A 15,488-nucleotide genomic window follows, 5' to 3' on the forward strand; every position below is an offset into this window, starting at 1 on the left:
ATATTCCACTGATCCAACCAGTTTGGCTAGCGACAGTGGTGTAGAAAAACTTCTACAAAAAAAATCATCCTACTGGCTGTTTTGATACTCAGGTAGAGATTAACATGCCACCAACCCCTGCTCCCCCTTAAATATCTCATCTAATTGTTTCTCTTCTAGCATAGGGACTCCAATACTGCCTCATTCTGGTTCTCCACATAAAGGTTTAAAGTTCCTGATTCACTCCAAGATTATTTAAGTGGTATTTTATGGCTTGTGTTACTCAGCAGAGCAGATTACATTTATCGGTTAGTACCTCAAGACTTAAGTTCATTTAAGATATCCTCAACGGCCTGGGTGTACCCTTGAAAAGTTCTGCCACTTTATTTGTGCAAAATTTAGATACAGCCTGAGGTTAAGAATAGCATGAATAGAAGCCAATTCACTGGTCACCTAATTCACTGGTCACCTAATTCACTGCGTAGCCATCCCAGTATAACACCACCAAACTAGATCGCTTGATTATTACTACTAGCTACAGCAAGTGTATAAGCAGGACAAGCACCTGGTGTCTCCTGATAATGTGCAAACTGGGACACATCTAAGTGTCAACTACTAACATGCACTTCAAGGTTATGAAGACAGCATCAAGTTGACACAAAATACTAGTTTCCAGGCATGCAGTACATAGTTTTCTGCAGAAATTTTGCCTTGCTCATTTCACATTGGGTAAAAACACCACATCATTTAACATCAATACTTCATTCTAGACTGATTTTGTAAATAGACAGTAGCTATTTACAAAATAAGCTATTTGTAGCTTATTTAAGACGTGAATTGTTTTGTTCTTGGCTTCATGTTACTCATTATTAACCTTTAAAACATTCGGAAGTAACACACATTCTCAAAAAACCTCTTTTTGAAAATAGTTCAGTACCACCAGTTGCTAACAGTAAAGTAGCACAGAGACAGAACTGCATTAACCTTTAAGTAGCTGACTCAAATTAGATGCACTAGCCATTAAAAAACCTAATAGTAAGTAGCCATGACTTGAAATAGTGTTCCCAAGTAGCTTCACATGCAATTGTCTGCCAGGCCTATCGTCAAAGTTAAAAACTGAGACACTCGGAGCAGTTACTGTGCTACCTTGGAAGTCCAGTTTAAACCCCTTTTAGCCATTATGTAGAAGCCTTAAGTAAAGGCATCAAATGCTTCTAGTTAGACATGGAAGAGTTTGGCTTGACCTTATGACCACTTTTGTTGAAGGGGATACAGGAAAACAGTTCCACAGCAAACTGCAGCACAAGCTACAATTAGGTATTCGACAACGAAAACGCTTAAGAACAACCAGGGACAGTGCTGCTAGAAAACGTGCTATAAGGAAAACAATCTGGGGAGGGCAGAGAGGTCTTACTCCAGGTAGGAAGCAAGATGAACTATCACTTCATTGCCTTCTCTGGAAAAAATTACATTTTGAATATAAAAACATGTGAGGTGACTTAGAAAAAAATCTTCTATACAGTAAACAAGATTGAGGCGTCCACCTAGCTCTTCTGGAAGTAGTTCTAGAGAACAGAACCTGGTAACCACTTAGTGGACATCTACTAAACTAAACTGCTTCTAAGGTGTCTGCAAAAGGCACCAACAGGCTTACCCATTATAACCAAGCCTTACATTCACTCCAGTGGTGGGCACACAAATTAATGTTTTTTAATGTCTCCCTCCAAGTCAGAGGATGGTGCTAACACACACGTATCATAGCATAGTATCACATACACGGCTTGCAGTATTTTCCTGCATTTTGTTATCCGCAAAACATCACTAGTAGGAAATGAAGTTGAAGAGTCATAAGTAAATGCAATTCCATTTATTTTCCAGTAACATCCCATACAAAACCAATAGAAACATCAACTGCTTTCAGCAGAAAGTCTGTACAGTGTTATCATTTACAACAGTTTTACATTTAAAATCCGCAAATTAAAAAGAATCAAGCACTTTCCCTAGATGTTGTTGTTTTGACTGTATTAACAAATGGCTCACGAATATTTACAAATTTCAAATTCAGGCTACTGCTTCTTAAAGCATTATCTAAAGCCTGAGCTTTACCATACCGGCCTCCAATTGCTTGAGAGTATTTAATTTCCAATTGTTCCAGAACATTTTTGCAAAGAAAAAAAAAGAAATCTTTTTTTTTTTAAAGGTAAAGCTGTTTAATCTTGCAGTAAATAACTAATTAGTTACTAATCAGCAGTATGGTTCAGCTACCACCTGTATTATTTCGAGACAGATCTTTGTAGAAGAGCCAGATGAAAAAACAAGATAACACACAGATGCTCAAAAAATCTCCCTACTTTGCTCTCGATCTGTAGGTGGACAACTGAAATTATGGACACAAGGAGGCGGGGTGGAAGTCAGTAACATCTTGCTTAAACTACTTATAATTACTTCCGGATAATATCGCATTTGGCTATTTTTTTTCTATTGAAAGGTTTTATAAAAAATCTGATATACATAAATTAAAAGTTAAAAAGAAGTCACACAACTTAAGTGTATTTTTACATAAATTTGGTCCAGAGAATATGCAGACCAACCACAACTTAGAGAACAATCTTCAACTTCACTTAAGCTTTCTTACTATTAACATTTTATGAAACCAACTAACCTCTCAAATTTAAAAGAAACTTCCTCTAAAACAGTTTATACAAGACTATTTAACTCACAGTATCGAAATCTTTAAGTGGTTCACTCAAACACACTTCCAAGTCAAATTCACCTTCTGCTTGATAGTCAACATGTCTAACTTTGGTGGGATTGCCAGAACAGGTATCCTGGAATACAAAGTCAATTAATAATCAGCAGTTAAATACAGGTTTCATTATGCAATAATTCATTTCGCTTCTGTAGTTCATTTAGACCACCCTGTAACAGAAGCTTACAAACACTTTAAAGCCAAACAAAAACCCAAGGCTATTCTTAAGATTGAAGAGATTTAAATGAAGGCTTCTGCCCATTCAACCACATTCTAAGATTTCTTGCAAATGTTTTAAGGATCTGTATATGCATACATTAAAACATTATACAGATTCAGTATTCATCAGAGAAACAAATCCAGTAAGAAAAACATTACTAGATCTTTACTGAAGATTACAGCTCAGCTGTACTAAATGCTTTCTGGATATAAAAAGAGCCTGATTTAAAAAGTCTGAGTGTGCCGAAAAAAATGGCATCCTATTTTAACATTAGATATTGCAATCTAAAGTAGTATTTCTGCTACTTCTGCTACTCAGTTCACAACTGAGATGCTTTGAACATATAAGTTTTCTTTTGCAGGCTATGAAAAATGAGATATCTGTCATTTGATACCTGTCACTTAAGTTCTAATCCTCTGAACTCAGACTACTGACAGACATTAAAGATCACTCATCTTTATAAACAGTCTCTAAACACAGCAAATTGTGGAATTTCTCACATATTCAGGCTACTCTGGATATAATTTTAAGTAATGGACTGATTATTAACAAATATTTGTGCAAATGACAGATATACTTACATCATTATCTTGACAGCTTGTTTGAGATTCAGTAGAATTACTTCCGACAGATTCCGTCTCCATCTCACCAAGGTCAACAGGACTACTGTAAAATAATTAAAAAGCAAACAGCTTAAAACAAATTTGGTTTTTTTAGTACTAAGTTGCACTTTGTAGGTGCAGTTCTGAAAACGACAGCCAAACAAGAGCAAAGAGACCTACAGAGACCATAGGGACAGTAGTGGCAAACTGCAGAAGGCAAACAGAAGAGCAGATCAACTCAATACAGCCAAGACTGCCAAGGACTAAATTCAAGTCTTGAGACTGAATACGGCAACTTGTCGAAGACAAAATACCCAATGCTCCAACAGTGCCTCAATACAAATGAGGACAAATGTTACGTAAGAGCAAGGAAGGTTTTTTTCCAGACAAGGTTTTCATCAATTTGTTTTGCAACGTAAGATTTAATATCCACTATGCACAGAACTAGACCCCAGCATCTGAAGACAGACTGGTATTTCAACACCAATGCATAGAGTTGAAATTTCAAGCTGAAATAACTCCCCTTACCTTGATTACAAGTAAAAGGAAGCTAAAAGTAAGCTTTTGCATCAAGATCCCAGTGCTCCGTATTGGTTTTAAAATCAGCATCACTGTTAAACAGTAGTTTATTACCACAAAACCATTTCCTGAGGTATTAGTTACATCTGTGTCCCTTCATTCTGTAGTCCCAGTTTTACTTTGAATGTTCCCTGATCAGCTTTATTGGTTTCTGTACAGGAAAGTAACTAGTTACATTTTTCTACATCTTCTAGAGCAGAATACCACAGTAGCTTGCACCGTGAACTCTTGTGGACATGGTTTTCATTTAATGGTACCTTGAGAAGATTTTACAAGTACTTTTTTTCCTCCTCTTTGCTCAAGAAACAAGAATTTATACCACTGCTCTTGAACTAGCGAGAGAGAAGGCTATGCAGCAGGTTTTCACACGCTGTATTTGTCCAAGCTTAATGTTCATGAGACCTGTCAATGAGAGAGAAGTCTCCAGCACTGCTTCCACCACAGATCTGCAGACTGCTCTGAATCAGCTTGTGTCAATGGTGGGATATTTTCCTTTTATGGAGCACTGCAGAATGATCTCTGATTTCACCCAGTAGACACACATTAAAGAAGCAAGGGATATATATGCATGCCTTTGCAAGGACAATGGGTAAATGTAGTCATACCAACATACCAACTAGGTCCAGAAAGCTGTTACCTATTTTGACCAAGAAGGAACTGAATAGCACTAAGTGTGGACAAGTAACTAATGACAACATCAGCAATCACTGACTCATCTCAAAAAGGGCTATGGTGTTTTTTGTGGTTGTTTTGTTGGTTTGGGTTTTTTTTACCATAATATTTCATATATTGATTTCTATAAAGATAATCTTGAATACTCTATACATACATTTCTTGCAGATCACATCCTTCTTCAGTAGGTGGATCCCAGGAATGCAGTGCAACTTTCCACAGTTTAATTTGCTGGTCCCATGACCTACGGCTGTACTTCTTAAATTTATTTGGAGTTCTGGGATGAACTCCTGGTATACGATGGCATCTATTCAGATATTAGACATGAAAAATTTGTTAATGCTTTTCACATAGACATATCATATAGCTTTGTTAAAACTGCTTTATGTTAAGACTGATGGCCTACTACACAGAATTTGCTGGGTTGTAATGAGCCTAAGCAATTATGTTACTTATAAGAAAACACTACTGTGCAATTCCAGCACTCAAGTGAGAAGCTATCATCTCCATATGAACATTTTAGTTTTTCTGTCTTCAAGTCAAATGAAAAAAAAAAAAGTATTGTCAATCTTAGGTCTGAAAACTTCAGCTTGAAATTTCTGCATATAACATATTCTAAACTTAAGAGTAACTGTAGTCCATTTTGTCTTTTCATTTACTAATCAGCAAATTGATTGCAAAAAGCAGTTTCATTTCTTGTAGTTGACGAGCATAACCAAAAGAACTTTCACTTCCATTTCTGCAGCATGAGAAAGTCTGAAGGGATTTTCCTCATGTACCGACTAGTAAAAAAAAATAAATAAAAAAATCCACATCTCATTTAATTATCTGGTAAAAAGTCTTAGAAGGTTTAATTTGTAGATGCCATCTATTTGAATACCTCAGATTACCAAGTTTAGTACATTAATATGCTTATAAAGAACAGGCGTGACTTACCATCAAACATTTAGTTTTCCAGAAACAAAACCAGCTTACCTAGGAACTTCTTTAATGTATCTATCATATGCAATTGTGTTTTTTCCATAGTTTATCTGTTTCTGTCTTCTCATCAAAACCACTTCATCTGTCTCCAGTTCTACTGTCACAGTGGACTCCTTTGAATCCGAACTGAAAGAAAAAACATTGTAGATTTGGGACTACTAGAAAACAAGCAATACTCAAAAACAAACCCACATGTAGAAGATCATGAAGAAAAACGTTAAAACTTTTCAAATGAATGCTTGGATGTTACAGAACTACAATGTTGGAACAGATTTAAGATGAACTACTTCAAACTAAGTGTTTTCAGAAGCAGCATGGTATATGTGAAAATTCAGACCTACTGTCAGGATTTTCCACAGCTAAGCTAGAAATTTAACCTACCTTCCAGAGGAAGACTTCCTTTCTCTTGCAAATTCATTTATCAGGAGTTTTCTTCTGTATCTGTAAGAGTTCAAATCAGTATTAAGAATATAAATACACAAAGATAACATGTAAGGCTGCACTGACACAGCTCACAGTTGATTTTACTTCTCAGCTAAGCAGCAGTCTTGAAGTCAACCCAGACACAGTAAACCCCTTTCCACTATGGAATTAATGTTTCAGTTTTCCCTCCTCCAAAAAAATAAATCTGAGGACTTTCTTTTCCTAAGTCTTTTCCCTAAAAATCTTTTTATAGCAATGATATGCAAAAAGAATAATTAGTGGAAGGACGTTCAAAGTAATTCAATCTCAGAGATTCAGGAAAGGTTTCTTCCAAAAGGGAGATATTTAGCGATACACATCAACTCCCTAGAGAGTATGCTATGTCATTCCTGCAGAACTTAAGCCAGAGCTGACCTAAAAGCAGCAGGCAAGAAGCTAAGGTTGGTCTGTTTTTACTACAATGATGAAGTTAAAAATAAAAGTCAAGACAGATTCTACAAGACAACTACCATTTCCCCTCCTTTCCCCACTGCATCTTAAACACCCATGGGTACCTTGCTATTTCTTTGTTAACATTGGTCCTCATTTCATCTTCTTCCACTGCAGTTCCCCAATCTGAACACCGGGAAAGGGGTCCAGGACCTTCTGGTGTTGTAAAACTGAAAAAAAAAAAAAAAAAAGCCTCAACATTAAAATTTTATTTTATTGTATTTCCCACCCCCCAGCATCTCCCCCATTCATGGCTTGATAGCTATTTTATATATTCATTTACACTACTCACAATGGCTGTAAAAATCTTGTATTGTTCTGTTAAAATATCATCATTGTAAAATTAAGCATCAGTTGAGAGTTCCACCATGAGGTTGTGTGGTTTGGAGTTTGTTGGTTTTTTTTTTTTCTGCTTAAAAAGTTTATGTAAATAGCTATACAAACAAGGCAGTGCAGCATGGGACCTAGCCTACGCTTTCAATAACTTTAAGCTGGTGTCTTTCAGAAAATAGCATGTGAAATAGCAACTTTACTAATTTACTCACTTACTTTCACTCCACTAAATGAGTCAACCAATATTTATTCTTTCATGATTGCAGACTCATTAGCTATAGAAGGGACAAAAAAGTTGGAACACAGATTTACATCGTACAGCTAATTAATTTACATGATGACACCAAGAGCTTCACTGTGCAAAAATATACCTCGTAGAGAAGGCAAAGGCACAAAAGAGCAGTCAAGTTTTAGCTAGTAAACTGAGATTTACTATGGCTTTGCAAACTGATATTTTACAACATTCTTGTAGCCCATTAGCATCACAAGTAGATTCAGATTATTACAAGGAATAAGCTTATATCCCTTTCCAGCCAACAACAGCTGCCTGCATTCAGATTGTTGAATATGTTTTCCAGTCTCTGTGTTCCTGACAACCGATTTTCCTAAAGTACAAACTCAAAACTGTATCCTACAGACCAGAGTCTTCTCAGTAGATCTGGAAGCACTCTGGAGACTTACCAGGATTCTGTGCAAAGAAGTCTCTTGAAGTCAGGGAATTAGATCCATCTGCACTAAAACCAGTTCCAACTTCCTCCTTGCTCCCAGCTCAGAAATCAGCTTGCACTACTTTCAAGTTTTTGTTAAATTGAAACTTAAAGTTCTTTTTAGACGAAACCCAGTTACCAACCCAGTTACCAACATAGCAAGCAGTACAAGTCCCTCTGCAAATATCTGTCCAACCTTCAAAGAGTTTTAGCATTTGCTTATCTTGATTTCTGACTTTGCAGAAACGCAGGCTGCACTCAGTTATCGTTCTCCCATGGGAGAGAACAGCGCAATCCCAGAAGTACCCAGTTAGTCCCACCATCTGAGCTTTTTCCACATGACTCTGTCATACCTTTTTACACTTGTTTGATTCTGTACCTGTGCTGTGTATACACAGAATTAGGGAGAATGTGGGAGGTTCTACAGTTTTTTCTCTCAATTAATTTACTCTGCGACAGTACTGGTGCCAGACATACTAAGCTTAGCTGTCTGTCTTCAGACCCTCATCCCCACATGCCTTTCCACACTGGTGCTGTGATAGGTCTGCATATTGTGCTTAAATTCTGCCACAGGTGCAGAAAAACAAGGCTACAACTGCACCACCCCCACTCCACCGACTGAATCTGTTGTATTACCCAGCCTCCATCCTGATCCTCTTCCCATTTTAAAATTGTATTTTGACAACCTTGAATCAGCATAAACAAAAGGGAGTTTTACCACAGGAAGATAACGGCTTCGATCAGAGCTGAATCCAAACTAAACGAGAAAGTATGCCTGTTCAATTAAATACTGGAAGGCACACAAAAACATTGCTCATTTAGGCTGAAACTGATGAAGCGAGCTGTAAAGGTTCATCTTTATACTCCTATTCAAACACGCTTCCTGAAATTAATTTAATTTATGGATATTGTAATTTAAGCCACTGACTGATATCTTCCCTGCTTATTATCAGCAAAGAAAAATGTGTAGTTACAGGTGAGAACCCGTCTCATTCTAGATTAGAAGTCTAGATTCACACAACCAGGCTGCAGGCCACAACTCCCATCTACTGATAAAAGAGACTAAAGGAACCATGGCACGAATAGCTCAGGTGTAGACAGTGATGTAAAGTAAGATTCTTTCACTAAACTGAAGTTTACCTGTGCTGGGAAATGGTAAGAAAGGCAGCGACCAGTCCTATGAACAAAATGTGTGCACTTGAAAGTGGACCCCACCACACATTTGCTGACGTACCTAGACACAACTTCTCAAGATAGCCTGTACTACCTTCAGAAATATGAAGAAAGATGACTTTTAAGACTTGAATTTTCAATTTGTCGTCTCATCTAATTTTACCATAACACTATGTACAGCCTATAGTCACAAACAAACATAATTGGCTTGTGCAGTTATTGCTTCATGATAAATAGCAGTAAGTAAGCACGAAATGGGACAGAAAATGATGAAGAACATAATACAAGACATAAGAATGAAAAAGGTTTAGTCTTAGGAAGTGACTTCAAGATCAGAACACTGCACTAGATTCTCTTCCCTCCTTTAAGGCCAGCTATTTATGGTCCACGAGTGGTTTATAAATAGGCAGGGCTTGAAAAATTGAGTGCAACAGTCAATTCAACAGCTCCCGATGAACAAAAGAGCAGAGCTGTTTCTATCGCAAGCGTTGCCTACCTGTCCGGCCTGTTGTCAGAAGGCCTGTACTTGTTCTCATCAAAAACGGATGAATCGGATTCATGCTGCTTTCTCCGCTTTCCATCGGCGCCACGTTTCCTTCCGTGGGACCAGCGAGGTGGAGGCTGTGGGCTGGCGGCAGACAAATCAAAGACAACGTGAGCACGCTAGGTGGTTATTTTATTAACTTCTTTGAAACGCCGCCCCATGCGGACATCGTAGTTTATTTACTAATTTTAGTCCAACAAATCGAGCTTAGCGACACAGGTAGGTGCGGGCCTTAAGGTCCCCTCAGAGGGCGGCTCTCCCGCGTAAGGGAGCTCCGCCGCTAACGGCCCCACAACCCGCCCCTCACCGCCCGCCCTGGCGGACAACGCGGGGAGCGCGTTGGCATTTACACCCCTTCCCCCCCGCCGGAGCTGCAGCCCCGCTCCCCTCCCGGCGGCCCAGCCCCGCCCCGCCTGGCTTTCGCTGGGGGACCCGCACCTCAGCGAGGGGCGGCCGGCTGCCCTGCGGGGGAACATGGCGGACCCCGGCCAGCGGCCGCGCCACGCCGCGCGGGGGGCCGTTGGGGGTGAGGAGGTCGCGCGCAGGTGCGCGCGGGCCGCAGTTCTCCCCCCCGCCACCCCCGCGAGGCCCGCCTGAGGGACGCGGAGCGAGGGCGGGTCGCCGCTGGCCGCCGCTCCACGACCGGAGAGAAGAAGGGAGAGACGAGCGCCGGTGCCACCACCCCTCGCCTCTGCCCGCGGCGGCCCTACCTGCTCTTCATGCCGCCGTGCGGGCTCCTCTGGCGGAAGGACATGGCGCGGGGCGCCCTCGGGAGAGGCTACAAGAAGAGCCGGACAGCGAGCGGACGGCAGCGGAACGCGACAGAGCGCGACCTGCCTTCCCGCTCAGCCCCTTCGCATCTCCCGCCGGCGCTGACTGACACCGCCCGCCCCGCCTCCCCGCGGGGCGCCTGCGCCGGCCGCTCCATGGGGACAGGTACGCGGGGGGGAGGAAAGAAGGAGGAAAGCGCAGCAGCCAGCCCGCGTCCCCGCCAAGCACAGCTCGCTGCTGGGCGCGCAGCACACACCGTCCCCATCGCGGTGCCCCCCGGCACACGCGGCCTTAAGGACACCTAACAATCGCCGCCCCCCCCCCCGGCTGGTGTAATGGTTTAGCCCCCGCCGGCCCCGCCCCGCCCCGCCGGGCTCCGCCCCGGGGCGTGTTGGCGGGAGAATCAAGCGCGGCAGCGCGCGGTTTTGGCGCGCGGGGGCTGTGGGGAGGGGCCGGGCGGAGCGGCGGGACCCGCAACGCGGCGAACCTGCGGCCCGCGGAGTGAAAGCGAAGCGCCGCCCCTGTTCAGCAACGAAAAATAGCCAAAACCAAAGGAAAACTACAGATTCCCGAGATTTAAAGAGGGAGGGGCGCAGCCATCAGCGCGGCTCTTTAATCCATGAGGAGCGCTCGGTATTTAAACGGTCAGTTCAAAGGCTGTTGTGACATAAATTTATATTTTACGAAGCGACACAACGTTAAATAACGTTTCATATCAGTATTGAATAAGGTTGGGTAACGCCGTGAGGTTGCTGTGCTTAAGTAAGTGGAGTTTTCCAGCGTTTTTAACTGCAAATGGATAGGGTTTCCGCAGGCACACTGAGGTCCTGTTCATCTCTGACATATGGTATATACCGACCCTTTGCAACAGGAATTGACAAACAATCCAGAGGACTCTTACAGCAGAACACAAGCACGACTTTAAATAAAAACACCTTTGCAGCCCTCGTGGGCTGAGGGCTGGTGGGATGCTCCACAGAGGTGCAGCACAAACTGGGCAGTGTTTTCCTCTTCTGGCCTCGGTGCTGCTTCCTGGACACTGGACGGAACTATCACAGTAACAACAGCAAAGGCGGTAAAATCACAAAAACGATGGTAAAGTTACCTCTAGGTTAAGTGACTGTATCAATAAGAATGGGATGTTTCCCCTGTTATAGAACCTACTTAATTTTCTTTTTTCCACGAGGTATTTTTCTTGCTTCTCAGACCACCAAACTTATCAACTCTTGTCAGATTAAGGTTAAAACAATCAGAGAGATTTAATATTCTTAATTTAATAAAATTTATTGACATTAGTAAGATATAAGGCACAGGAAATAATATTGTTCTCAAAGTAAACTTTTTTTTTCTTTTAGAATTCAGTTTCTAAGGTATGCAGTTACCCGAGAGCGTTTAATCCTGTATTTTATTTCTTCTTGTTGAGATGCAGTCCACACATTCTGATTCAGCTTTACAGAAAATAGTCTGTTTTGAGCATATGACAATAATCGCTGTCACAATACCTCAACTGAAACCTTCAAAGGGATGAAAAAGTGCCACCTCCTGCTTCAGTTCACAGGACTGGTGTGCAAGAGGAGAAAGCCCATAGTCAATACACCCATCCTTTTTTGCTCCAACAAAAGCCCCAGCCTATTTCATCAAACCCTTCCCAGCACACTCAGGTAATACTTACTCATCCTGTACTTTCTGGTCACCAATGTTCTTCTACCAGAGATCAGTTACTGCAGTGATACATATGTGGTCTCGACGGCCAAGAGGAAGCACCTGCGCAGTGAAGCTCAGAATCGCTCAGATATGTTGAAGATCTTCACGGTGAATTCATAGAACAGTTTGGGCTGGAAGGGACCTCAAAGATCATCTAGTTCCAGATCCCCTACCACAGGCAGGGACACCTGCCACCAGATCAGGTTGCTCAAAGCCTCAAAGCCTTGAACACCTCCAGGGATAGGGCAGCCACAGCTTCTCTGGGCAACCTGTTTCAGTGCCTCACCACCCTCATTGTAAAAAATTTCTTCCTTAGATCTAAATCTCCCCTCTTTCAGTTTAAATCCATTGCCTTTTGTCCTATCACTGCATGCCCTTGTAAAAAGTCCCTCTCCAGCTTTCTTGTAGGCCCCTTTTAGGTACTCACAAAGCTTATTGCACGGTGTCTTGTTAAAATTGAGAGAAAATCACTACGTTTTTCCCAAAAAGGCACAAATACTATTCAACCGCTTGGCTGAATGTGTTTTTTGCAAAGCTGTGTGAGACAATGGGTGGATGAATACTGACACTCACACTAACTTCCAAGCAAGACAAACAGCTTCCGAAGGGGAAAGACAGCTGCTCACTGCTGTCTGCCTTGGCAACTGCACCAGGCCAGACCAAGAGCCTTTGGCCAGTAATTTGCAACGTCTTTTAGAAATTAAAGTTTGAAATCTCAGCAGTTAGCTTCCTTTCTATTGCTTTTAAATTATTTTCCTCGACTTTTCCATGATTTTTTTTTCCCATTTGTGAATGCACCAAATTAAATTGTTCCACTTATACAAATTGCATCTATTCTCATTGTATGTATGTATCTCAAAGACTCCTTGCTATGTATATGTACTTGGAAATGGCATTTTAGCTGTTTAATAATGCTTTTTTGAGTGGAATGTCTACATACTTAGCGTTCCTGGCTGAAATCAGTAGTATTTTGAGAAGGGGCAAGGGAGAACTGCATTCACTTCGTGGGTTTGCCCTTCAAATGTTGTACACAGGTCATGTACTTTTCTCCTCAGAGATGTTTGTCGTAGGATGTCTCCACAACGCCTGGCTTTGGGCAGCAACGGTCAGGCTGGCTCTATGCTCAGTGAAACACTGAGATCTGAAAATAGCACAATGTGAGGGGTTTACCTTGGAAGTTCCTTTCCCTTCACCTGGCCTTACCATAATTGTACAAACACACGCATCTTCTGTGTGGCATCTGCATAAACATCCATGCTCCTGCAGGACAGTTTGCTATGGTGGCACCTCTCCTGCTATGGAAAACAGAACTGTGTTCTTCAACCAAGGACACGTCTGAAGGTCAGCATAGGTTCAAAACATGCGCAAACTCCGTTTCCTTCGGCCTTGGTCTAAGATGACTTAACAGCATGTTTACCTGCACACATCCAAAGCTGCCATATAGAGGACAGCCTGGAAGCCCATGCAGGGCTTTTGGCATAACACTATGTACAAGTTAAATTCAGTTTATCAGGCAGAACTAGCTGCTGTAACACGGCTTAGGGGTTACAGCTGCCTTGCATCTTTCTGTCCTTGCCAGCAAAGAAAACCCTTCAGAAAAGCACTTTCACTCCACAGTGGGAATTTTAAGGGGAGGGGGAGACACCCTCATCACTGTGACCTCTGACGAGCAGTTTTAAAACCAAACCAAAGTACACATAACCAATGGCATTCTAGAACTGCTAGTGAAGGACAGTTTCTACAAACACAGATAACGTATCACCTGTAAGGAGATTTTCCCAGTGGAAACCTGCCAATAGAAGATACATGTCACTTCTTGGAAGAAATTTAAACCTGGTTGGTGAGGCCAAAATAAACTCTGAACTTAATTACGAACTAAGCACAGATTTATGCAAACTGGATTTAATTAAAATACGCAAAATTAATGGAAGGCTATCAAATACAAACTGGGGGTGGAGTGCCAGACTTCAGCTTTGCTTACCTCAGTTGTAAACTCTTACGTCATATAGCCTTGGATAGATAAACAAGTGAACAGATAGACTGCATTCCAGTTTTAACTCTGTTTAGGCCGATGAGGGTCTGTTACTAATTAGAGGACATTACAATGGTCCAACATCCAGTGGCAGCACTGCATGAAGTGACTTTAGAAGACCTCAAACCTCATTTGCTCAGTATTATTCCATTCCTTGTGCTAGCATAGCTTGTTCGAGCGTACAAAACCTGGATTAGGGAATAAATCTGCCCAAAATTTAACTGCCACAGGCAGATTGGCTATTCTATTTCTAGTCCGAGTATCTTCCATTGAGAAATATAAGATCTTTTAAGGACCATTGAATTACAAATCCTATGGATTTGTGTTCATAAATCCACTGCAGGTCCCATCCATCATAGACAAAAGCTTAAGGGCTCTGACAGCTGAGCTTCAGCATTTTGTGACAGCCTATTACTCTCTCCTAACAGCTCCATCCTCTCCAGGAGGACGCCTCTTGTGGCAGAATGGGCACTGGGCTTCAGCTGCTCCCTTCCACGAGGTTATGATGCACTGAACACAAGTTCACGACAAGCCATCAAAATACAAACTGAGGGGTCGGACAGAACCCAAGTTGTACTGTAAACCTCCTTAAAGAGCTTGATTTAATCTCTGAAGATTCTTCCTTCACCCTTATAGCAAGAACAACAAAAAAAAGAGCCAAAAGAAATAAAACACACTAAAACAAACAAACAAAAGGACTACTGAACCCACATACTCCTTTTATAATGAAACTCTGCTAACATAACACCAAAAGCAGACTAACAGGGATTTTTCATGTTAAAGTCTTTAATTCTTCTGCATAAAGACAAAATGCCAAAAATGTAACACATTCCCTTATTTACAATTATCATAAATCACATGGAAGCATGCACACTGGAACAAGGTTCTAAATATTACTTTAAAAAGTGCTGTACAGATGTGTTCCTTGTATACACATACTCCACGCTCTGCGGTGTGCGACTGAGCCACCCTTGTGCTGGGACACGACTGAACTCCATGCCTAACATGCCAGGAAAAAATGTTTTGGAAGGGACTGGGATTAGTTTCCGGGAAAGCAGCTTCCACTTCAGTAGCACAATAGACTTTTGGCCCTTGAGTATATGGTGAGCCCAGCAGCAAGGCTGCTGTGTGTCATCCCTAGTGCTGCCACAGTTCTGCAGCGGCCTTGCGAAACACCAAACTGAATTCCTGCAAGGAGACAATTCCCAGCTCTAACAGACATTCGTATCCCAGTACACGCTACATAAAATGACACATGGACTGTAAAAAATTCTTGTAACTGGCACGTGAATCTGGTCTAAGCTCCACTGTAGCCACAGCCTTCACTTCGACCTTCTGAGCACAGTGCTAGAAGAGCAAAACAAAGAAGAGCCCATCTCAACACCAGTACAACCCCTAGCCTGGGCATCTCGTGCCCAAGAGCAGCTCTGAACCTGCAAATACTGCTGCTCACCTCCTGTAGGAACAGTGGGCACTGAACTCATCCTCATATACTCTTAGCAGCAGACTGGCTCTTTTGGTCAGGCTGCC

The 15,488-nt window shown here is 41.8% G+C and overlaps 1 protein-coding gene across 1 annotated transcript; it reads right to left on the minus strand.

Annotated features, from left to right (window-relative positions):
* Positions 1-2,649: 2,649 nt before the first annotated feature.
* Positions 2,650-10,205, minus strand: SLBP (stem-loop histone mRNA binding protein). The gene is made up of 8 exons (XM_086612025.1): positions 10,162-10,205; positions 9,404-9,535; positions 6,760-6,864; positions 6,164-6,223; positions 5,777-5,908; positions 4,959-5,108; positions 3,530-3,614; positions 2,650-2,807 (listed from the first exon to the last, which is right to left on the minus strand). Exons 1-8 carry the CDS (start codon positions 10,203-10,205, stop codon positions 2,691-2,693), a joined length of 825 nt encoding a protein of 274 aa, XP_086468151.1. The 3' UTR covers positions 2,650-2,690.
* Positions 10,206-15,488: the final 5,283 nt, after the last annotated feature.

This window comes from Tauraco erythrolophus, chromosome 5 (assembly GCF_009769465.1).
Source record: "Tauraco erythrolophus isolate bTauEry1 chromosome 5, bTauEry1.pri, whole genome shotgun sequence".
Taxonomy (NCBI): Eukaryota; Metazoa; Chordata; class Aves; order Musophagiformes; family Musophagidae; genus Tauraco; species Tauraco erythrolophus.

What these genes read in the sequence shown, in the direction of transcription:
- SLBP (XM_086612025.1), bottom strand. Translation starts at nt 10,205, where the DNA reads ATGTCCTTCCGCCAGAGGAGCCCGCACGGCGGCATGAAGAGCAG. An exon ending in CACGGCGGCATGAAGAGCAG is followed by an intron (nt 9,536 to 10,161) that starts GTAGGGCCGCCG and finishes GTCTGCCGCCAG; the next exon opens with CCCACAGCCTCCACCTCGCT. An exon ending in TACATTAAAGAAGTTCCTAG is followed by an intron (nt 5,109 to 5,776) that starts GTAAGCTGGTTT and finishes ATATCTGAATAG; the next exon opens with ATGCCATCGTATACCAGGAG.